The sequence below is a fragment of the Ornithodoros turicata genome, chromosome 1 (assembly GCF_037126465.1).
Source record: "Ornithodoros turicata isolate Travis chromosome 1, ASM3712646v1, whole genome shotgun sequence".
Taxonomy (NCBI): Eukaryota; Metazoa; Arthropoda; class Arachnida; order Ixodida; family Argasidae; genus Ornithodoros; species Ornithodoros turicata.
The window spans coordinates 34356194-34382100 of record NC_088201.1 but is presented as its reverse complement, the minus strand read 5'-3'; the positions used below and the strand labels follow the sequence as shown (position 1 = coordinate 34382100).

At 45.9% G+C, this 25907-nt stretch overlaps 1 protein-coding gene across 3 annotated transcripts in view; it reads right to left on the bottom strand.

Annotated features, from left to right (window-relative positions):
- The window catches only part of LOC135377951 (roundabout homolog 1-like), a 366826-nt gene that overhangs the window by 308981 nt on the left and 31938 nt on the right, over positions 1 to 25907 (bottom strand). For 2 of the 3 annotated variants that reach the window (XM_064610735.1, XM_064610736.1), the window contains exon 1: positions 16035 to 16535. The exons of the other annotated variant lie outside the window; for it this stretch is intronic. In XM_064610735.1, coding sequence (XP_064466805.1) covers positions 16035 to 16125 — 91 coding nt within the window. In that variant the 5' untranslated portion in view covers positions 16126 to 16535. Of the gene's footprint in view, positions 1 to 16034; positions 16536 to 25907 lie in introns of those variants that run through there. 3 annotated transcript variants of the gene reach the window in all.

Below are 25907 nucleotides of genomic sequence, written 5' to 3'. Positions count from 1 at the left end.
ATGACAGCCAGGAGAAGTGTAGGGACCACGGCTCCAGAATGAACAGAACGACGAGCCCCTGGTACCGTCCGGTTTTGTCCCTTCGGACCGTTCTCGTGGCCAGTCGAGAGCCATGACAGCGACGATGGGCTTGCCGAGGGTGGATGACGGCGATCGTAAAACTAGGTACTCCATGAAAGTTCCTGGAGCAATGACCACGACACATGGATTATCAGACACCCGAACTTCAATCCGTTGTGTGGGGCCAGGCACTGCGTCACCGCGCCATCAAAACAGTGGTAGTACGAGGCATTGCCTCAGCCGCACGCATGACATCGCTTAGTGTCGCCGACGTCATGCGAGGGTGTACACTCTTAAAAATGAACTTCACCGCATAGCACGCTCCTAGCCAACCATCATTGCGAATGATCTCGTTATCTGCCCTGATTGGCTGAAAACGGGAGGCATACGCATTTTCTGTGACAATTATGAACAGCATAAGTGTCACAAAAAAGGCGTACGCCTCCCGTTTTCAACAAATCAAGGCAGATAACGATATCATTCGAGATTATGGTTGGCCAGGAGCGTGCTATGATGAGTGTATGATAGCTCTGAAGCAACCTTCTAGGCAGAACAGCACTGACCATACACTGTGAAATTCCCCGTGGCGGCTATACGGTTGGCAGCCGTGGCCCGCTCGGAACAGTAACAGACAATAGTGAGTGTTAGTAGACCGTTGATAACGTGGCACCCGGAGTACGGAGCACACGGCACCCAACCAACTGGTATGATTCTGAGTCATGTACGCTGCCATTGGTTCCCGTAGCTACGGTAGCTTCCGGGTAACGTTATAAACCATCTACTAACATTCCCTATTCCTCCCGTGGCTCAGTGGTTAGCGTGCTGGCCATGTCACGTGGAGACTGTGAGGTACCCGGGTTCAAATCCCGGTGCAGACTGTGCTGTCTGGGTTTTTTCCAGGGGTTTCCTCAGACGCTTTCAGACGTATGTTGGCACAGTTCCCTTCGAAGTCGGCACATTCCCCCAGGGCGTCAGTCGTGACGTTGCCCACCTCTGTGAGGCCGAGCCGTCGACAACGGCGAGCTCTTTGACACCAGCACCTTTCACACCAGCACCACCACCCTATTATGTGTTCTCCTTATACCCCTGTCACAAAGGCACTTTATATGCTGCTTGAGGCCGATCCGCATTGACTTCCTCAAGAGTGCTCGACGTTTCCGCAGCTACACGGGCCAATCTGAATGCGCATTGACTGGTTGGATTGCAGCGCAATAGCCAATAGCCGCAAAGGCCGCGCGGTTCGAGATTACACGCTGCGCGGTCGGAGATCGCTCGCTGTGATCGAGAGTGCTTTGAATGCAGCTTGAGAAGCACGATCCCGTTTCGGGGCCTGCATTGGGTTGGCGATCCTGCTCAACGGTGCCCGTTTGTCTACGCCTGATCTGCATTGAGTTTGATGCGCATTGGCTCAATGCAGCTCGAAGGTGCCCGTGTGACAGGGTATTACTTACTACCACCGGCCTCGGTTGGTAGCGTGTTCGCCTACTGATCCCAAGGTGGCGGGATCGAACCCGACCGAAGCCAGAAACTTTGAGGCATGACACGGTTGCTTTGATACGCCGTCTTCCGTGTTGCGATTTCGGCGCACGTTATAGAAGGAACAAAATTAATCCACAGATCGCACTCTGTGGCGTCGCCCATGATCACAGTGTGTAATGAATTTAGTGTGCATATTTATTGCTGCATTGCCCAGCTCGCGACGCGGGTGCTCTTTGTCATCATTTCTGTATCGTTCAAGCGACAAAGACGGGCAACAAAGAACCCCTCGTTATTGCTGAGCGATTCCGATTCCACAAACGAAACTAGAAGGAAAATGAATCTGTGCTCCGTTTCGTGGCAGAAAGAGAAAAAAAAGAGAAGAAGATGGCACAGACGTGCGAACTTGGTGTAATGCTGAATGAAGCACTTAGGGGTCGCCGTCGTTGTGGCTTAACCAGCGACGCTGTACAAAAGAGACTTCTTTCCGATGTAGATTTAACTTTGAAGAAGACCTTTGACACGGCCGTTGCTATGGGAACCTGTGTGCTATGAATCCACGAATGCGAAAGTAAAGCGAGAGAGCGGCAGTGCGCATAAGCTAGGTAAAATTAAAATGTTTACATTGCGGCTATACGAATCACGAAACTGTCGTATGAAGTCTGTAGGAGCTATGACAGAAGGGGCCACATTAAACGCTTTTGTAATACCAACAAGGGACGAAGTAAGAAACCAAAATCGGCAAGCTACTGCGTGAAAGTGGTTGATGTCAAAAACGAATTTACCCACAGAAGTGACCCGTAAACGGTCACGCTTGGCGCGGAAAAGACACGGCTTCGAATGCGAGTTGATACTTGAGCAGCAGCGACCGTTCTGTCAGCTCACGTGTATCACAAACGTTTCACAATCGTACATCTGCAGCCAGGATGGAAGCTGGAAAGTACACACGGTGTTCTCGGAAGAACTGGGATGCGTAAAGGATTTTGAATCTAGGTTGCGACTCGATGAAACAGGCCGTTCCCAAATTTCTGAAAGCGAAACAACTGCCTCACGCGCTGAAGGCACGTGTAGAAGACGAACTATATACAATAGTTCTGGGAATTTTGAACTCGGTAGAACCCACCGAATACGCAACGTACCGGTAGTTAAAAGAGACGGTGGAATTCGCTTATGCAGCGATTATAAGTCGACAGTAAACCACCTTCAAGAAGTGAGAACATAGACACGAAGAAGGCCTGAAAAAAGACACACCCAAGATCGAAGAGGTTTTCGCAAATCTTTCGTGTGGAAAAATATTCTCGAACCTGGATCTTTTGAAAGTGTTCTTGCAAGTACCGATGCATACATGGTATAAAAAGCTGCTGACCATCAATACCCATTTGGTACTCTCCGAAGTCAACAGACTTCCATTTGGTATCGCGCCCTCCTCAGATATTTTTTAAAGAGCAATAGATCAGTCGTTACATGGTCTCCAGCATACATCTTAGTATCAGGAAGGAACGAAGCGGCTTCGTAACCTCGAGGCGGTTCTGCGCCGACTGGAAGAAAATGAGTTAACGCTGCAAAAAAGAAAATGACAGCTTTTTCCAAACGACGGCAGCATACTTATCGGGACACACGATCAGTGAAGAGGGTCTGAGTACGTCTGCCTATGGCGTGATTTTGCACAAGGTTCCCGACAGGACCGACGTGCCGGTTGCTTTTGCATCCCGGACCCTTACTGAGCACGAGGAAAAGCAGAGAACTGCGTAGCATTCACAATGGAATGACGAAAAGAGTTCACTAGTAGTGACGATGCAAGTGATGAATACAGAGAAAGGTGCAATAGACAGCTCCCCACTTCCAGCTAACAGTTTGGAGCAGTCCGCTGATTTTGAGATTAGGGAGTTTTAGGAGAACGCAGAAGTTTCACGATAAGGTTTCCGAAAACGTGATAAGCCAATTGCCTGATTCCTTTGGAGTGGCTGACGTCACGTTGCTGGTATATGAATAATATGATTGAGTGACAGCGATACGGAGTGGGAATCGGAGGGCGCTTACGATTCTTTAAAGTGTGTTCGACCTACAAGGCACATGTGCCGTAGATACCATATTAATCTTTCATCCATGAGTAGGTCGTAGTCCTTGAGATAAACCAGGAAAACAAAGTCGCGTTCATGTCGCGTTTAGTTTGTACGGTGACGTGAGCATTATCTCTCACACCATGACGGACGTCACAAGGATGTGCGACCAAGATAAGAATGATTGAGGACTGTTTTGAGATATTACAAAACGTAATCAGAAATTTTTGTCTCAAAAGGGTGGCTTGATCGTTTCGTCACACAAAAACCACAAGCTACTGGCAGTGAAAGCGCATAAAATTCGGGGGGTCCCCGAAATCCACCATTAAGAATAAACGTTTAAGAATAAAACATTCAAGAATAATCCGCTTAAAAAATACACGGTTAAAAATATATCTCCTAAAATAAACCGCTTACTATCCCCGCTTAGAGATCACCGTTTAATAATCCACCATTAAAAATAAACTGTTTCAAAATCCCCTCACCATCTAGCACAGAGGCGGACTGATTGCAATTTACGCCGGGTTATATCATATGTTATGTTAGGTTAGTTTGGTTTGGTTTCGGTTAGTTTGGGATAGTTTAGGCTAGTTTGGTCCTGTGAGGTTAGGTTAAGCCCCTTGCTTGCAGTTCACCTTGATTTTGGCCATACCACATGACTCTAGCAACTGTAGGGTGGATTTGGGGGGATTCTGAAACGATTTATTTTTAACGATATATTTTTAACCGTGGATTCCTTGGCGTTTATATTTAAACGGGGATATTTCGGCGATTATTTTTGTGCGTTTATTTTTAAACGTATATTCTGGGAGATATATTTTTAACAGTGGGTACTTACGCGTTTATTTTTGAAAGATTATTTTTAATGGTTTCAAACGGGATACACCCTAAAATTCAGTTATACTTTGAATTGCACTTAATTGAAATATTTTGATATTTCGTAACAGCGGCTCTGAGCATCATAAGAACACGTGACGGTGTTTGTTTAGCTTTGATGTAGTTGTAGAGTGTTGCTTTAAAGAGCCAACTCTTACTTCCCGAACTATTCGCACGTTATACGGGGGGAGGTGCGTGTGCATGCGTGCGTGCGTGCGTGCTTCTTCGTTTGTTTGTTTGTTTAGCTGCATTCGATTTAACAAAAGCTACGAGAACAGCATAAATGCTGTTTTTGCAGTTGAGTTATGCGGCAAGGCCGACATCCTCTCGGGGAGAGTATGTAACTACTAATTATGTAACGACTAATTACATAAAATTTAATAATCAAGTATTTAATTAGGGGGTTTCGGGCAAAAGTGAGATACCAAAATGGGAGACATTCTTCGTTAAAGCCACTCTCTTTGAAAATCCTAAAATCAGCACTGGGAGACTGGAAGGTGGTGGGTTCGAATCCTACCACTGTTTGAGGTTTACAGTTCTCCCTGAAGTCGGCCCAAGACGTACATTAAGGATCCTGTCCCTCACTCTTTCCTGCTGCCCTCGCTACCTGTCCACGTCTGTACACCGCTCATAGCCATAGTTGCTTCGCGGCGCTAACACGGACACCGAATTTGAACCCTGATCATGGGAACTTATCCTGTGCAGACTTTATGCACTTTGACCAGAATGTTGGGCGCTCAGTGCTTTCTGCTCCCGCGAAGAGCTCTATGTACGTTCGTATGGTCCAAACTGTCTCACAACGCGTTTCAACAGCACTGAACGGCCGGCAAAAAAAAGAAAAGGAAAGGTAAAACGCTGTCCTTCTGGAAGACGGCGACCACCACGCGTCGCATCCAAATGTCATTCCCCTGTCGGTTCAGAAACTCACTTCCATTTTATGTTCGCCGTATGATGTCCTTTCTCGGAATCATCCATTCCCGCTGCGGGCAATGTGCTAAAGGAATGGAATGCAATCTGTGAAGGAAAAATGATAAGCCGTAACTGCAAGCCATTGGGTCGGGCTTATTACAAACGCAAGAAGAAAGATGAATCATACGATTTCAATGCAAATCTCACAGACAGATGAACGTGTCGGCCGGACACACGGCAAACGGTGAACCTCACTTTCCAATATGTATGTTGTCCCTCAATTACTATTACGCGTGTCGACAGGAAGAAGAAAGGAAGGACCCCAGCAGTTAGTTACTTTCTTTTCAAAAGAGAATTCAACAAAATTATGTTAAATATAACGACTGACAAGAGTTTGAGCCCAGCTAAGGACCAGAGCCATGGGGTCAAAACAACTGTGAGAACCTAACGCAGCCCGGTTCGGGTTCGTGTTTTCGAGCCAGCTCGGCCCCTTGCAGTGCTCTAAGCAGTACATGTATTACTTACTGCACAGTGCACGACCGCTCAACGGTCACAAAAAATGAGGCTTCGTCTGCGCGCTATGGTCACTTAACCAGGCAGTATTCTTTTAATTTGATTTGAGTTTTACTGGCGCACTAGCCACTAAGGCAGAACTGCGCCAAATTCTTTCTTTATTCTTTTAATGGAACAGAGTTATATCACAATAATTATCAACTATCACGATATATATTATCGATATGTCGGAGTTTAAGGCGTTAGAATAATAATTTAATTGGCATGATAAAGCAGCTAATGCCAATAATATGGCTTTCCTCGAAATCGCAAATTTATCACCTATTGCACACAACTGCCCACATCGTAATAAACGGGTATGGTCAACTCCCGCATGCAGGACAAATTATGGCAAACAGAGGCTCCAATACGCATTACCACATATACTTAATACAATTCACTGTGACATATTAAGGGCACTAAAGGGCTGTATTACCAGGCATTTTTGTCACAGGGTTCTAAATGTGCGCAACATGCACATGGTTATGTATTTTGTATAGCTGTGTGTGTATACATACTTGCAAGTCACGTTGAGTGACTTTTTGTCTCTATCCCAAGTCACATTCGTGATTCAATAAATTATTATTATTACGATCATGATCAACAACGTCCACGAGGTCAATGGTGAAAAGCTCGCGGTCACTTGCTTTCTTCTTTTTCTTTTTTTACGCCCGCACCTCAAGCGTTTTTTAGTCTCGATTTTTCTATTCCACATTCCATTTGATTTTTCGGGGGGAAAAAGGCAAATGTGGGAGACCACTACACCGTGTAGTAGGTACAGTGTTTCCGGTGCATTTAATAAGGATGCTTTTCTCGCGCCCCCTGAGTACTTATCAAGTAGGATCGATCATACTAAAAAAATAAAACCATATCATCACCATACTGAAGTCTTCAACCAGTCCTTTATTTGTCGCACGATACCCCAATTGAATTGATTGCCACATAATGTTGTTAGTGCACCTGATTGCCCCTCCTCCTTGTCTAGACTGAAGCCTTTGTCAGAGTGGTACGTCTTTTTCTTTTGTCATTTTTGTCGCGTTACTCTCAAACCACCAGTCTCCTTGCGCTCCTTAGCCTCGTTCCCAGCGACGACACAACAATGGTGGACTGCAAAAATCGCCTCTTCCTATTGGGATGAATACTGGCGGCCGCCGTTTAATGAGTATGACTGACGATAAGATAACATTCCATATAACTAGTCACCCGGTAAACATCTGAGTAGCGTATCAATGTTCGAAAGATCAAGGAAAAAGAAGGTTGCTTGCTTCCGCGTGCGATATGCACAGTTGTTCACGTGAGCAGCGCTGGCCGATGCGATATCTTTCCTACACCGGTTCCCGAGCGGGGGAAAATGAACGGACACGAAATGAACACAAAACTGAATGAACACAAACACGGAATGAAGGAACTCGTCAAACGGCAGTCCACCCGTGCACAGTTCTTGTGACTACCACGGGGTGGCAGCAGTAATGGCAGCTCCCATTCCAGTCGCGTTTTTGTGTACATGTTCGTCGTTTCCGCATTGTTCATGTAACACTCCCCCGCTAAAATGCCTTTATTGGCGCTGTGGGGTATGCAATAAAAAAAATCCGCTTGTTATTCGATGTCGTTGCTGCGATTTTTGAACTATATATGATGAAGGAAATTTAGATACGAAACTATAAAATACTATCTTGTGCAACGTTCCTCGTGGTCGTCTTATTGTAAATTTGAAATAATATCGCTTTCAACAGATTCCAGGTCTATCATACCCTGTGAATAGACACATCACCATGCCAGCGCACCTTGGAGGAACCGTCGACTGAGATAGCTTCGGTCCGAGTTTCAGCAGCGTTCTACTACATTGAGGTAGCTCCGGCTAATTTCAAAATTAACAAATGCGTTTCCTGCGATGTAGCACGAAGTGGCGTAAACGGCAAGCTCTCTTGCTGAATTATTTTGCCTATTGAACCCACGAAACTTCAGTGAACTTGTTGTAGAAAGGTATAAAGTATACATGCGCTACTCGCCGGAATGATGCACAATCTATAGGTTTCATTATGATTTCTGATACCTTAGGTCTTATCAAACGTCTTATCAAATCATCCCTATCATCTATCTTCTATCATCTATCATATCTTATCTCTATCATCTCTATCTAAATCTATCAAATCTTATCTGCGACAAATCTGTTCAAATCTTATCCTGTCAAACGGGGTCTACGATGTCATTCTTGTTTCAAGTTCGTTCTACTGCGTGGCACTATGTTTTTTAATTAGTTTTGTATTCGTTATGCTCTGCAGGACCTGTGTGAGTTTTGGAGAAAATAAACTGTGAAACCTATTTAATAAAGGAAACAAAAATGTTTGACATATACAGACGTGCACTGGCGGTCCAGCGGACCCTTCCGGTAAAACGTGGTTTGACCAGAAAATTGCCTCCGGACTGCATTGGTCTCAAAAACTGGAGGCAGCTTGAAGTGAGATCTGACGTCGAAAAAACCGAAATGGCAATAGAGCACGGAGGGTGTAGCCTATTCACTGCTATCGCCATCCGTTCAAAAATGGTGGTAACGCTTCGATATGATTTATGTGAAGAAGAAATCGAGCTTTTGTTTCCTTACGAAAGAGGAGGAACGCACGGATGACGCTGACAGGCGAAGTCTCCGGGACAGACGATGAAAGTGTGGCATCCGAAGCGAACGATTAAACTGCTGCAGGAGAAACATCTGGTCCCACGAAGCATCCGCTGTGCAAGGCTTCTGCGAAATGAACACAGCTGCGCCCAGCGAATTTGCAAAAGGTGGAAACCACAGACAGTGCTGAGCTGTGTAATCTTCACGTATGTGAGCACGCGAAAGCCCTTACCAACAGCAGCTACATGCATGAAGGTGGGATGAGGTATTTCACCGCAGGGATTGCTATGCCCTGTACCCCAGTGCATGTGGGTTGAAAATGAGTGACATGTCGATGAAGGAGATGAGACATACACACACGCACGAACACATTGCAAGCGAGATACTGCACGTGCAGAAGCGCCGTAACTGTCGGGGTTAGCAGTTCATCTGTTCATCCGTCGACAACACGTGATGTAGTACGATGGACGTCCCATAGATCACATTTCCATACTCATGCAAAAGTCACTGAGGCTAAAGGAGCTCAAGCAGACCGGTAGACGTCAAGAACTGCTGAAATGACTGCAGACACTAATGATGCTGCGCAGGGTTAGATCATCAACTTAAGATTGAGGCAAGGCTAAGCGGCTTGCTATTGATGCGAGTCAGTTGGGACTGCAATATTGCTTTTCTCCGAATTGTACAGGTGGCAGTCGATGAGGACGTGTTAAAGGTTAGGAAAAAACAAACCACCACCCGCCACTCTGTACACGGTGAAACACCCCATCTCATCGTCATCATTTATTGTTGTTGTCTGTACACGGAATGGAAGAAAACGCAGTTGTTTTAGAAACAAATTCCTCGGAGGTCTGCTGGTTCCTCCTTGCGGCGGTAAAATACATTGCCCGGGTAACGATTAAACGCCGTTTGCAATGACCGTAGGCAGAATGCGAAAGACCTATGGATACGGTACACCACTCACATAGAAATGGTACCCAGAGATCCCCGGGCATTGCCTCATCCAATCTTCCCCTCCTATTTCTTTTTGCTCTGTGTTTGTGTCTACAATTTACGTCCTAGCTGAAAACGTTAACCTGTATTACGTACACCGGTCCACAAAGACCACACAAAAACACAAATTGCTGTAGAAAGAAAAAAAAAAAAGACTAAATGTCAACTAAAAGAACAAAACTGAGTGATGGGTGTCTTCATATTCCATTTCAAAACGAAGCTCTTGGAAAAGACTATTTAAGTACGCTCTGCTTGGCTCGTAATCCGAAGCGGAACGCGGTGAACCGAACCCTTTCCTCTTTTCCCCTCCAATGAAATCTCCGCGAGCATTTTCCATTGCGCTCTCGATGTTGACGGTTGAGAGGTGAAGTATAGTGCTCCTGGAATCAACAGACGAAAAATGACGGAACACTAAGAAATTGTGAAATTTTTGTTCTGAACAGGATGTGGTTCAACGAATATATTTTCGTTTTATCGAGATTTGTTTTTATTACACGAAGCCACGTCAGAATTAGCTGCGCAAACTATTATACAAGGCGTTTGGTTGAGGGTGGCAACCATTCACTATGCGTCGCAGACCCTTGAACAGTGGATAGGGGAGTAATTTCGCTAGTTATTGAAATGTGCTTAGTCGTTATACATTTTCTCTGGTTTCCTACCGACCGGCCTCGGTCAACGCCACCTGGATACAGAAGGCATGTTTATTACCTTCTCTCTCTCCTTGGCTGTGTGTCTAGAATTCCGCTGCTACTGCGTGACGCCGTTCTGCGAATTCAAGAACTCGCATATGATTGCAGCTAAGTTGGAACATGTAGGCCTGAAGACAAAAGACCTGACAAAAAGCGCAACACGCTTTTCAGAAAATCAGTCTTGAGAAATATATGGGACTGTTTTGCTCTTTATTTCCCATTTAGTACGCGGGGACGTTCAATCACTGCTCGCAGACGACGGTGGTTCGTCTCCATGGCTACGACCGCTGAAAGCTCGTTCGTGATTGGCTACCGCCGTTGAAAACGCGATCCCGACTGGCTGACTCTTAGTTGTTACGTCACGTCGACGAGTAAGCAGGCTTTCTCTATCTAGGTGGTGTTGCCTCGGTGGTCAGTTGGTAGCGTGTCCGCTAACTTATCCCAGGGTTGCAGGTCCGATTCCGACCGAGAACGGACTGACGCTACGGACGGCACTTTTGGCGAAATGGTAAGGTACAAAATGTGTGCTATAACCTATAAAGTACTGAGAGTTATTGTGGCTTCTGTTAAGGAACTCTCTCGCTGTATGTGAAGAAATCTCAGCCCTTGAATTCTTGGTTCAACGAACAAATCCGGTATAACAAAACTGATTCTTGAAAACCCTGATCCCGTGACGGCGTCCTTACTCCTGGCAGCGGAACAGTTTTCTGTGAAGTAGGCATAAGAAATATTACACCAAACCAAATCTGCTCCTATTTTTTGCATCCACCTGGCTCATTATTATCATGGTCAGCACAAGAACTTCGAGTTATTCGGCAGTCTCCCTTCAGGAACAAAGAAGAGGCGAGCCCGGAAAGGTCCGCAGAGAACAGCAACGCTGCCGTTTCTTATTTTCGGTCGCACATGGAGCTCGCATAATAGAAACGCCACATCATGGATGCGATATTCGCTGTAAGGAAACAGAAGGCAAGCCTTGTTCTGACACGGGAATGATATCCAAACTCGGTCGATCAAAACTTTCCTTTGACATGGAAATGTGTGGTCTATAACCTGAAAGAAGGCCCCACGCAGGACATACACTAATTTCAGTGTGGCATTTCAATTGAAAGGATATCGCGTCGCGTCTTCAATTCCCGGAGGACCGACGGAGCACGAGTGTCGCAGTAGCCCAAGAAGCACAACGTTCTGGAAGTTCAGGTGCGTAGATGTGGTCGACAGGTGTTGGCTGAGCACAAAAGCAACAATCTTGAACTGCCAATCTACGTGTACGCGTTCTCAGCTTCAGCACATTGCAACTTGGGTAGCTATCGATGCCTCCTCTCGGTCCAGGTTAGCCAGTTAATGAGATACGTATTTACCATCGATCAGGAACTATACCTGAAGGATTGTGCCCTTGGAACAGTGTGAGAAAATCATTTCGAAAATAATGCACTGACCAAGTTCCGTGGGTAGCTATGCATACTCGCCATATTTAGACAATAAAGCGATCGAGCAGATAGTCTTGCATTTAGTCTAGCAAAATCTAGAAGAGCAGCCTTGATCTAACGAAACAACATGGTACCCACGCCTCAACTTCCTTGCTATGGAGACTGCCATTACAGCACTACATACAGCTTTCTAAGCCGTGTGATCAACAAGTGCGGCAACCTTTTCGACCGAACGTAGTTTGAGAGCGTGTTGAAAAAAAAAAACGCTTGATTAACGGTTGCGTGTTAGATGAAGCAGAAAACCAACTCGTCTAGCTTGCAACAACCATGTTTGTCTTGAACTTCTTGTTCGGCTGACGTTTTACTGTATCCCATGGCATTCATGGGCTCGTGCTATGAATTACACGTCAGTGTTCAGTTTTTGTTTGTTTGTTTTTCCCTCTTTTTCTTTCAGAGAAGCAAACAAACGCCTGCAACATTATCTGGACAACTGCTGTGGAAACGCTGGAACGCCAGATGGAAACTGCGAGTAATTTTGAACTCTCTTATCATGACCGTGCGTATCTAATTAAATGCGTATTTTGCAGTAAACTGTGGTATGCCGCAAGGATGATAGCGGCGAAGATCGTTGCAAAGGTGAACACGTTAATCTTTAACTTCTTCTGGAAGGACCAGAAACACCTATTATCGCGCGATGTGTTAGGGAGGCCAAAAGCACAGCGTGGGTGGAGCCTTCCATGTGTGAAGACATACAGTTCGTTGTTTGCATTGAGAAACACTTTAGGCATATTATATCAAGTCGATTCACCGGGGCGCCCTCTGGTCATGTACTGGCTGGGACCGGGACGCAGGACACTTGTACCCAGGGGTCTTGTCAATATGTATCCTACAGCAGAAAATCCACCAGAGTTTTATAAAGGGATTATCAGGCAATATAAATTTGTACAAGTTAACCTTCCGGATATAGATGTAGAGAAAGTCCAAGTATCCCGAATATGCCAGTCTCTATGCTCTGAAGAAGGGACTACCAGTGCTACGTTCTCGGTAGAAGGGACCCGATTGCACTGCCGCAGGAGATTGCGGACTTTCACTGGAAAGCCTGCTGGGGTATACTTCCAACAAAAGATCGGCTGGTTAAATGGGGAACTACAAGACATTCTACTTGCCCTAACTGTGGTGCAAATGAAACAAATACACATGTTCTACATGAGTGTGTTTTAGTGTCGACATTGTGGACTTTAGTGCGCCGGCGCTTCGCTGTAAGGCGTAACGTTGCAGTGAGCGCTCGTAGTAATTTTTACCACCTAATCATAATAATTGTGTCATACGTACTCTGGAAGTTCCGATGTCGGGCTGTAGCTCAGAATCGACGTATTCGAGCAATGCATCCGAGACTTACCCTTGTTATGTGTTTGCTAAGTGACTAACCTTGAGCACCGCCTATTTGCGCTAGGAGGGGGGGGAGGGAGGGGGGGTATGGTTAATCCAAAGAAAAACAAAATCAGAAAGAGAGGGCTGTCTGCCTGTCGAGACGCTAGGGGAGTAGGAATTCCTGCGTCAGTTGTCTAATCTGTGTATATGTGTGTAGTATGGGCGCGTTGCTCTAGGGACCTCGTTTTCTAACAAGGGATTCAGATTATGTAAATGGTGTAAATAATCACAACCAGTTGTTCTGTCGAATTTTGCTTGATATGTGTACATACAAATGGTAGATTGTACATATTTTTAGCAGTTTGACATTCTTGTAACGATAGTTTGCACGCAGAACATCTACGTTGTTATTGTGTTAGTTAAAAGCAAAGTGTAATCTGAGTAGTTACTTGTGTACTTAGATAATTATGTTAATAAAATATTCTGAACACATTATCTCAATTCCATTCAACAATAATTATACTTCCAGAAGTTATCCAGTCTGCAGAACAGTAAGGCTTTTGGACGAAGTTCAACGAGTGTCTATAGAGTCGAAAATTATTGACAACAATGCCATCAGTAGAAGACCATCAATAGTAAAAGAACGCTTGCGCACGCAGGATTCCCGCTTCCGAGCAGGGAGACCTGCGTGCAAGTAACAGTATTTTACAGTAGTTACAGTATTTTTTGTTTATCTCTTCCAATAGTACGTATACATACAAGCAAATAACCAGAAGATCCACCCGCGACACCGAGGAAGAAACTGGCGAGAGCATTTTTACAGCTGACCACTAAGGCTGAAAAAAAATCTAGCTCAAGCTGTGAAGAAACCACATCGAGAGATCAGTCGTTACCGCAAGGTGACGGAGCTTCAACATCAACAAGCTCCTCTTCCATCACCTCATCTGCGAGATCGCTCCGTACTTCGACTGACTGATGGCGTACATGGAAGAGTGCTCATGGAACAACTTCACACTAATTAAAGACTAAGTGTTCAGGATTGTATTGGTCACCACGGACCTCCCTGTGATCAGCCGACATGGGCACAGAAGGATGCCGGTCCCGAGAACCCTGTCGGTCAGTTCGAAGGCTCCAATTTGTGCTTCAGTGTTTGCTACACATCAAGCATAACGTCATCATAGAGAATACGCAATTAGCACTCATCTGCTACCAGTTTCTTGTTTTTTATTTTTATATTGTAACGTATTATTGGAAGTAAGAAAGTGTCTTTCAGGTGGATACAGAGGTATATCTTGTGACTGAGCGTCTGGCTGCAAAACTGGCGACACTGGCCGCGTAGTCTCGGCGTAGAAAGTGTTCATCCTGGCGACTAAGTCAAGGGAGCTGGTCATTCTTGAACGCTCTGTAGGTTTCCGAGCATCTTTCACCCGCATTTATTTGCTGACAGAGTTCCTTCAGAAGAACGTCCCGTTATAATTTCTGTAGGAGCAATCTTTTGAGCTCGTGTCACGTGCCATGAAATGAAAGTGCGGCAACTTCAAAGTCAGAGTGGGACACTGAGCGTTATTAAGCTGACAGATTAATAACGCACCAAAGGAACAAAGTTTGAGGACGAGGAACGTGTTGTGGGTTCTCTTATTTGCTGCTACGTAATTACTTAGCAGCTTCGCCTGATTCATTCTCTGAGGATACATCCTCTAGTGCGTCCACCCGCATTGCTCGGTGTCGTCAAATGTGTGCGGCTCCGTTTCGCCGAGTTACGTAAAGTGTGCATCTGGTGAGAACAGACGTAGTATTCTTTCTTTGTGGTCAAGCACAAGTAGGAACAAGCATACACATCTGTTCTCATTTTATGTAGAGTGTTCTCCAAAACCGCGTCAGAGGATGTTTATGCCCCCGTTTTATGTGTTTTTGCACCTGCTTGTGTTGTCCCACAACCACGACAGCTTGTCCCTGTATTTTGCATTTCGCACCATACACACGTACAAAGTCAAGAATATGGAGATTAACGAAGAAACGAACTGTGTAACAATAGAAAACCTACGCAAATAATACGAGCTCTGTCCAAGTCCAGAGGGAAGACAGTTAAACAGAACTCCAAGACAACTGGAACAAACATTCGCCGACTCCCGCTTCCCGCCATACTTCGTGAGACATACTCGAAGAGCAGATCGCTAAGCTGTGTTCAACAAAATAACTAAACCACAAAGCGCCATCGTGAAGTTAACTCTAAGCTTTGCTGGTAACATTGGAGCGACTAACAATAGGAATATTTAGTAGCTCCCAAGATAGTCACGATAACTGTTCCAACAACATAAGGAGTTTTGATTGATCGGAAGCACTCTATGAAAACGATACGATAAAGAGAGCTATGTGCTAAAGGAAGCTAAAAAATGTGCAACATTATGTGAGCCACTTAGGAGAAGTCATACGATTGGCTTATCATGCTTTCGGGACTGTTATCGTAAACGCATTCCGATCTACCTCGCTAATATCGTGGACATCTGTGGGAAATGCAAACGGAGAAGTGTTCTATGATAGTTATCTCTTAATATTTCACCGATTACATTGTACACGCGCCAAGGTGCAAGGGTGCAGGAATGATTGGCATTGCCCGCTAGCCGGCAAGTTTTATTTAATTCAGTAACTCGAGTTGTGGGGTTGTTCAAGGGGTATTTGTTGACGAATTCGAAGGCTACACGGAATAATTTCAAAAAGATGTTATGCAGCAATTATTTGAGTGAAAACTACTCTGCTCATCATATGCTACGATATGTTGTTGTCGTTAAGGTGCGCAGCAACCCCATTTACAGCTGCCATGCGGAGAAGAAAAGAATAAACATAAATCTCATAATCTGCTTGCCGGGTCGAACTTCACTGCTCTACGCTCTCATAAAACAAGCGAGGTTACTTCGAATGTGTTCCTAAATGACCACAGTCGTAAAGGTCACATTTCCAAATTAACATTGGAACTGAGTCCTTACGAATACACGATATGAAAGCTTCTTACCTTGATACCTACGGCATCCCACGAGAAGCGGAAGAAGTAAGATAATCACTGCAAAGTTCGTTCCCGGTCCAGTTGAAAACATCCTCCTCATCGTTTTGCGTTTGGACAACCTCAGTCAAAATTTGTTACAGCACCATGACCACGAAAGTTATTTGAGTCAATCAAATGGTAGTATTCTTCCTATCGAGTGCGGAAACATTATCTACCTCCACCCAGTTTCATTTCTTGTTGAAGATCACAAACTACTGAGCCCAGCCACGTGCTTGTGTGGGAACCTCAGCAGTGATCGTCTTGGAGAGAGGTTCGCGCGGTGTCATGCCATGTGATGTTGACAACCAGCTTATTTCTTCTTGCTGTGAGTGCAGCTCCCAATATGACCAACGGCATAGTTCGGTGAAGCACGTAACCAAACCCTGTTCACTCGACTCGCACACGCGGCCACCAGCTGCGCGCTTCTGCGTCCGAATACCGAGCTCGGGGCAAATTCCACGTCGCCGGTGGCGCCACGATGCGTCCGCTTCTACAACACTCGCTCAAAGGGGAAGAAGGGAGCGGACGGAGGAAGGAAAGGTACTGCTTCCCTATTGTAGCCAGCTGCCCGTTTATCTTCCGTTCCCCAAGGCCTCCCTATCCCGTTCCTCCACGCAGAATTTAATGCGCTGTTGTGATGTCGAAGATTGCCGCCAGATTGCATATACAGGAGAAGTTTTCTTTTTTCATTTACTGGCAGTTCCCTTGGACGTCACATCCAGCTAATCTCTTAACACGAGTCAGAAGTCTGTTTATATCGACACTGCAGATCCCGCTAAGGAGTATCTATCGCCAAGGCGGCTTTTCTTTCCACCTAAGATATAGGTGAATGGCTCATGCCCAATTCGCGAATCGTCGCTTACCTCAGCTTGATCTGGCAATGCTGATGAATCATTTGGACGAAAGAAAGACGGTAATCGCCTGGAACTCCCCTCGGAGATTCGGATAAATTAAGCGGCCAAACTAGGAAAGATCTAGACGGCTCCCCGAGACCGCAGCTGTACCGACGTTGACTATAGAGGCTTCGTGCACCACAGCTCTTTAGCACCGGTAACTCCCAGTTACATGAAAATGGCAGGCTGATGGAAGTGTGAAAGCGTGGACACAGTGTTGCCTCGTGTTTGCTTAAAAAGAAAAGAAAAGACGAGGGTATTTCATATAGATGCAGGCCAGCTGGTGGACAAACTCCATAATGTGAAAAGCCTGAGTATGGGCGCAACTAAAGGGACAGGACAAACACACGACTCTGTACTGTTAAGTACTGTCGCGCTAGTCGTGGTTTTAACAAAAAAGAAGACCGCGATGAACAGGACAGGATATGGTACGTATTTCACGGCTTCGCATAGTCTTTGTTGTGTTGTCAACGTAAATTGTGCAACTATACGTGCAACAAATGAGCACTCTGGCCTTTGTACCGTGTACCTATTTGAATAGCTCAATAACATGGGCGTGGTACATCATTTGTGATACATGGCTTTCAATAACCACCAAGACTGAATTAGTTCTTAGTTATTAGTTATTTTTATTCTACCATCATCATCACCATTACTCATTCAGTCTCGAAAGTTCTAATACAGTATGATAGCCTTCATTTCGTAGAAAAGACAATAACCTTGGAGAGGTAAACAAACGAAGACGTTTTTTTTATGACAACCGCTATTACTTTACCCAAGTGTGACTATTTTATGATTATTATTTCGTTTAGCATGATTGTTATCAAACTTGCCACTGTTGCTTCTTTGTACGCTGTACATCTTTGCTTTGCCAATGCACTTTCAACGAGAACTTATTCTGCAGGTGTACTTTCCAGCTTTACCAACGGCGATCCCGAGAGTATGGATACACCCATACGCTTATTGAATTAAGATCATGATAACGACTAAGAGGTCACGAGATAAAATTCCACCATATGCTACGTTGTCTCCGGCTTTCCCCTGGGCTTTCCTGTACACGTTTCAGAGAGATGTCGGCACATTCCGTCACGAAGTCCGCCCGGGACGCATACTAACCTTCTCCCCCACTCATTGCTGCTATCCTGTCTCTTTCTGTCCATGTCCATGTCTTTACAACGCACGTAGTCAATGTTTGCTTCGTGGTGCTAAAGCAAAACAAAAGGAAGCTTCCAGCTTTTGGGCGAATTCGGACACGAAAAGGTTACGAGGAGTTATTCAATAATTTCTAAGCGTATAGGTACGATGTAACGCAATGACGGAGTTGGAATGCTGCATCATACTCCCATTTCATGAATACCAGTCACACAGCAGTCTCACTGCGTTGAACTGCGCAAGGTGGCAACACCCGAGGCAAATAACAGCATCAAGCATCCTGCAGCGACTGAATTTCTCACTACGGAAGAAATTACACGGTCCGGTATCTAAGAACGCACGCAAAAATGTGTGTAGGGAATCTACACCTTCGTACGCGATATGAAATGATGGACAACGTTGTTTAAGCACGGCATGGTGTCGTTTGAAGATGACCCACTGGCACGTCCTCCAGTTCACGTCATCACTGACGAAATGTGTTGCAAAGTCGAAGACATGTTTATGGATTAGACATGTGATGTTTCTTCGAGTAGCTATAGACCTGCGCATTAGTACTTGGTCTGCGAGAACTATATTGCACGAACTTTTGAGAATGTCGAAGGTCTCTTCACATGAGATACCGAAAATGCTGACACCCGAAACGAAGGGGAATTGAGTGGACTGTTGTCATGAGATGTTAGCCAGGATGAATGTTGATCAGAGCACTCCTTTTACGTACGTTTTGTGACGGGGGATAGAACGTGGATTTACCATTGGGACACTAAACAAGGCACCATGGCATTGAAACGCCACAATTCTCCGCCCGCCCGAAAATTCAAGAGAGCGTCTACAGCAAAGGTCATGACAGCAATTTCCCGTGATGAGGGTGGTGTTCCGCTCACTGATTACCTTGCAGCTAAACTACAACAAGAGGAGCGTATTATAGCCAAGTACTGGTTCAATTGCGCCACACTATTAAAGAAAAGCGCCCGGGCAAATTGAGCCGAAAAATCTGCTGCTCCGGACAACGCTCCAGCACACACATCCCATCTTGCGCAAGAGAATGAGAATACGAAAGAGGTTACGACAGTGTGGTCCCAAAGTTGCCAATCGCTCTGCCTATTCTACTGACCTTGCCCCTAGTTTGCATCTTGCATCTTGTTGACAGATTAGATGAGTCACGAAACTTTAGCGCATTTTCCTTGACGTTTTAACCCACTATTTCATATATCTTTAATTTACCGATTCCCCTTATCTTCCCCAACTGAGGCTGCGCACTGAGGCTGAGGCAAGCTTGCTTCATTGCTTATACACTTTAGTGTAACACTGCATCACTTCTAGTGACTTTCTTCGTGTTCCGTCATTTGAAGAAGCACCTAGCTACGAGCATACCGATTTGATAGTGGCGATTAGCTAAAGGAAGCCAGTGAACATTATTTTGAGGAGTATGACGAAACTTTCTCTTCAGGAATCAGAGAACCTGGAGAAGAAATGCGCATTGATGTTTATGGGCATTGAGTTGAAAATTAAAGGTAAGTTCTTGTTCCCGTGATTCCTTACTGTATCCCTTATACCCATACGTGTAATTCATTCCTACTCTCCAAATGACAGCGGGCAATGGCGTATAGAGTATCGCCTGTATGTAGGGTTGTTTGGATTTCATCCACACGGATTTTATCCGGATTTTTTAGAGATTTTCTCGAGATGTGATGTGAAAGACAATTCTGAAATCAACGTCAGACGGAAAACTCCCGGTTTATTTTCTTGTAGTCTTGTCTAACTGTTTGCAAAAGCCCAGTTACGCGCAACCTTAGCTTTTAACTTTTTTAACTTTGTAACTTTTTAACTTGTAACTTTTCAGATTTAACTTCTTCCCGCTTCCTTCTCCTTCTGCCCATTCAGGAAGAGATTTTCTTCCGCTTCCTGGAGGCGCTGTAACTCAAGTGCGCCGAAACACGATAGCGAATCCAGGCGTGTAGGATCCACACCATTCAACCACGCGTGCATGGAACTCTACTTTTCGGAAAACAATAGAAACAGATACGATGTTGCTGGTACAGGCAGTTCCGTAAACAGAAACTATGAGAGGTCACCCGAAATCAAGAACACATTTCTAGCCTTGTATGTATTCTCCAAAAATATCCGGGTTTTACCCCAAAAAAGCCCACTGGAGAGGATACGTTTAAAAAAATCTGGATTTTTTTTTCAACCCTGCCTGTATGGCGATGAAAAACCCCAATCGTTATCATCACAATAAAGTTAGTGTTGTTGTTGTTGTTAATTCCTATGCCATGCACCAGATACTGCCACATTGGCATAAGAGGCAATGAAGTAGCGGATCGGGCAGCTGCTGCGGCTCACCATCGCCGCTCAGCAGTCCCCATCATACTTTCGAATGGGGATAGGCGCTCCCTCTTGTCCGCGTTGACGTCGCCTTGGGCCCATGAGGAATGGTGTCATGACATCACCCGGTGGTCGCTTCTATATGCTGTTGACCCAACGCTTTTATTTGAAATGCCAGGCGGTTTCCCTCGCCTCTTTACGTCTCTCGTGCGTCGTTTACGACTTAGCGTCGCATTCACCCCTGCACTCCTTTATAGGCTGGGCCACAGCAACACGGCGCTGTGTACAACTTGTGGTTTCCCGGCAACAATCCGACACATTCTCGAAGACTGCAGCCAGTACGTACGCGAGCGACGGGCCTTTAAATGTCAACTTGAAATGCTGGATCAGAGGCCATTCAACATCTGCAAAGTTCTCGGCCCATGGAGTAACCCTGGACATCAGTGTCGTGCACTTGGCGCTTTTCTTTCCTGTCTGAGGGCCACCGGCGTCCTTCACGAACTGTAGGGATTTCCTTCCCTCGTCGTCGTTTCATGCGAACCTTTTTGGAATAGGGTAGGGTCCTGCACTCAACGCAGGGAAACATCCCACATCATCATCATCCATTCATCTATGTGTTGTTGTTGTTGTTGACGAGAGGTACAGTCATATGCGTGATTATTTTCGGCAACAAGTCCCACTGATATAGTAGAGACTGTTAGTGGACTGTTGATGACGTCACTGTGAAGTTGTCGTATACCTACCGGAACCAATAGAGAGTTTTAGTACATCGTACGCTATCGCGTTTGCGTATGTAAGGGCAATAGCGCACGATCTACTACAACTCTCTAATGACAGCGTGCATGACTCAGAATCTTATCCGCAGATTCGGTGCGGTACTTCGGAAGCCACTTTATCAACGGTCTACTAACACTCTCTAGTGCTACGGTAAGTAAAGTTGAAAAGGACGACGCTTCGACTCTAGTCGGCGAACACTAAAGAACGCCCTCGCGAAACTTGACAACCGACCTTTTAGTGCTGAGAAGGTACTGAGGAGCTGGCCAAGGCAGCACCAGCAACCTGCCCTGTGTGCACTGGCGAACTACCTCAAGGACATACGTGCTGAAATAATCTTTTAAATCACTCAGTGCTTTCACACGTCAAGCGTCCTGGAACAGCTGGTCGCACCAGTGCGACCTACGTTTCCATTTTTTTTCTTCTGTTTCTATTCTATTCTACAGTTGAAAAGGAAAGCGCCGTGAAACTCCTGCCCTTAGGCCCGGCTTCTCAGACTGTCATGCGTTTAATACGCACGAAGAAATTACATAGCTGAGAGCAATGTTTGTCCATAACTAAGAAAGCTCGAACTAGAGAAAATTCTTGGAAGTCTCGGGTGGACCTTCACCTCGATATTTACTTTGAACGGCGGCCATCGCAGAGTACACACGAACTTCTTTGCTGTTTGGTAGAACTCCCTTTTTATGCGCCGGCGAAATTAGAAAGTAACGCTGGTACCGCACACCTCCAGGCGATAGCTTCCCAAGTAATTAGGTGCAGGAATACTAAAGCGATTAGAGCTATTTGACGAAATAAGACATTCGCGGTAATTAAATTTTTAAATAGCTACAGGGTGGGCAATGACGTTTTTCCCTTTCCTTTTCTCTGCCATTATTAAGGGGCAGAATACGTGCACTCATCTCAAGCCGACGACTGCAGACCGGAGGCATACTTGACAAGTCCCAAATATGTACGAAGATGCAGTAAATTAAAGTACGGGGCTAATGTAGACCGATTGTGGTCCCTGTTAATTGTCCTCCAAGTTAGCAAGTTCTCCCTAGTTAAAAAGCGCCAGTTCTTGACTACTAGAAAATATCCTCCCTATAGACGTACGAACACGATGATGTCGGTGATGATGACGTGGACAAGAAAGAAAGAAGGAGGATGTGAGTCGCGACGGGACAGGCTACCCCAGCACCCCTACTCTATATTGACTAATAAAATTGGAAATTAATTATAAACATAGATGCAATATGCAAAGAAGGTGAAAGTTGGACCAATGAATAATACTTACTGAGTGTACGCATGCAGTGAAATAAGGGAAATCACAAAGCGTCTAGTCGACCCAGGACGCCTACTAACCCCCCCCCCCCCTGTCCCCCACTCCTTCCTACTGTCCACCGCTCATAGCAACAGTTGCTTCGCGGCGCTAACAAGGAGTTAAAAAAAGCGTCTGGCCAGAACCTTCACAAGCGCCTGTAACCCTGTCACTCGCTGGTACACTGGCCAAAAACCTTGCACAAAACCTTGCATTTTAACAATCCTGCAAGATCGAGCGCCCAGACGAGCCAACAGGCTCATTTACATGAACTCGACAGGAGCGGGTTCAATTGGGTTGTCGGGTTCGACTCGCTCATGTAAGCGTTGTCGGGTCGAGTTGACCCCGTATCGCGGCGAGCCGAACCCACCCGACAGCAGGGTAGCAGGGGGTAGGTTGACTAGCTCGGAGATGCATGTAAACGCGTCGTCGTCGTTCACGTGCCGGCCACGATCGCCTCCCGTTGGAGCGAGTTCATATACACATGCAGCGTCGGGCCGGGTTCGACTCAGCCCGCTATATATAGTCAACTCGACCTGCTCCTGTCGGGTTCATGTAAACAAGGCTAGAGTCGCTTACAGGACACCGCGACTGTTGGCGTACTTGAGACACACGCGGAGAGTATGCTCAATATCTTCTACGACGTCACTGCCAGCTAAGGGAGGCATACTTTCCGAGTTTAAATAAGAGTAGGTCGGTGCGCGGGAAATTCATCCGTAGGCTATGCAGGAGAGATGCAGTTGTTGTCGGAGGGATGGAGGCACGCGGAACCTTAACTCTGTGTCGACATTGTGCAGCAGCGATGTCCCTGCAGCTCCAGTTAGCCAGGAGACATTACATATTTGTTGCCTGAGCACCCTAATGTGTAGTCTTTGAAAGACTTTTAGTTTGTTGGATTAATCTGGCAGCGGCGTGGCCACTGAAAAGGTTAATGAACACCCTTTATCTTTTGAAGTCCATCTGTTTCCCCGGAGGCGTCGTTGGCCTAAGATTGCGCCTGCAACCTTAGTACTCGAGGTCGATGACATGATGTTCTTTATGCAGAAGTAGCTGACAACAAAGCTTGCCGTGGCGAGTCTCTTGTTGTTCTGTGTAACATGATAGTGTACTTGCATTGCATGTGAAGGTGTGCGAACGAAATAACGGGAGCAGAATCCATTTCAAATCATTATCTAGTACAGTAACGCGCGTGTTCTGCTGAAATACCCAACATCACCAACGCGCTTCAGTACTGTATCACTAAATGTATGTCCCAAACAATTATACTTCTTCGCGTGCGGGTCATGATAGTATTAAGATCACATATGAAGAACGATTAAGGTGTGCAGGCGGGGTAGTTGGGTACGATTCATACCGAGTAAACAAGCAGCAGGAAAAACAAAGATTGTCATCGCCTCTCGTCTTTGTTTTTCTTGCTGCTTGTTCACTCGGTATGAATCGTCACAAACTACCCCGCCTGCATACCTTAGTCGTGGAACTGAGGTGGAACTGAGAAATAACCATTATTTGACATTTATGGCTGAGTTTTCTTTCCTCATTAATCGTCACATCATGTATGTGTTGTTGTTGTTTCCTGAAGTTTTGTCACAGTCGCATTTGGGGTTCTGTCGCCGCGTCGACCTCACGCCAAGCGACAACCGTACTAATTCCGATAGTGAACGCACAGTCCAAGGTGGCGGTACCTAAGTCCAGGAGGATCTTCCTGCATCACCTCATTTCGAAAGGTCTTCGCACCTTCGTAACTTTGCACTTTGCAGTTAATTCGTGTGAATTTAGTGCTAATTATTCTGTCACGCACAAAATATTATTCTGACGATTCGCTCAGACGTATTAACCCCCGTTAAAATTAGATGCGTTCAGCTCACAGGGCAAGAGTCCCACTCGTATCTATTTTCATTTGCAAAGGCGTCTGAGAAACATTTCGAGACAGCCGGCTTTTCGTGTGACCTCCAACGCAGTTGTCGCAACTCCGCGTTTCGTACGCGGCCTCCGACTTAGTGCACTTCATTTCGCGCGTTTCCTCAGAAATTTACGTGGTTCTCGCGTGCAGTGCATTCCACTATCTCAGGATACGAGTTCTCTTTATGAAGACAAATACTGCTCTATCCTCGACTGGCGCACGTTGCTTCGCACTAATGTTTCGCGTTTCTTCCGCGTCTCGCTATCGTTCTTAACTGATGGGGAACGCTCTCCTTTCATAGTGCTGCATAAGTTAGCCCGAGGCATTCGTGAAAGACAAACTTATGCCAAGGAATAATCTGGGTGCACGTCACGTTAATTAGGGAAAGGAAAATGACCCATTTAAAGGACAAGTTATAATGCGATATATTTTTAAGATTCTACCATTGGCCTACAGTGGTGGTGGCTGGTGGTGGCGGTGAAAGGGTGTGGGCAACGTCACGACTGACGCCCTGGGGAATGTGCGTCCTGGGCCAACTTCTAAGGGAACTGTGCCGACATGTCTGAAAGCGTCTGAGGAAAACCAGAGAACCCCAGACAGAAAAAAGGACAGGAAAAACCCCAGACAGAACAGCCGGCACCAGGATTCGAACCCGGGTACCTCCCAGTCTCGACGTGACATGGCCAGCACGCTAACCACTGAGCCACGCGAGCTGGTATTGGCCTACGGTGCGCGCTCTTTGCCATCATAGGGTTTCTGTCATGCACGGGCTGATAAATAGTCGCGCACCCCAAACATTCGTCACAAAATGGAAGCTTAAAGTGCAACCTCCATGGAGCGAATGTACAGCGAAAAAGCTGCGAACTTCGCTCAGCGTCGGGCGCCCTGCGCGAGGCGTCAAAAATGTGAGCGTCCGCCGCCGATCTGCCCATGCCAGATATTTTCGCCCAGCGTCCGCGATTCCGGAAGCGTCAACTGCAGATGAACCAATCAAACTGCTCTTCCGCTGCGAATCTACGCCAGATCGCCTGCACGTGGTCGTCTGCTCTCGAGAATCATCGTCATCGACCTCTTCTTGCAACTGGATGCTGTTGTCTGCTCGCTCTTTCGCAAACTGCATCGTTAGAACGTGAGGCATTCTCTGCCGACAAACATGTTTTCCTTTCGTAGTAGTGAATATGCCTTTCGGTACCATTACTGGGCGCATCTTTTCAGCCAGTTGTTGGATTTAGTTGCAAAATTTGTGACATTAAATGCACTTTTTCGAGCAACTGATTTCACTAAACTTTCACCTGATACCCTGGCAACAGTGACATCACATCATGACTTCCCGACGCCGTCCGCTGGCTTTTCGCTCCATGGAGCTGGTGCCGGCGAACAACTGGCGGCGGAACGCGCGTGGCAGTCTGCCGCGCTAACTTTGTTGCAAAAATTCGCTCCATGGAGGTTGCCCTTAACGCGTTTGAAGAATCTTCATACTAGAATCGATGAAGTTGCATTGT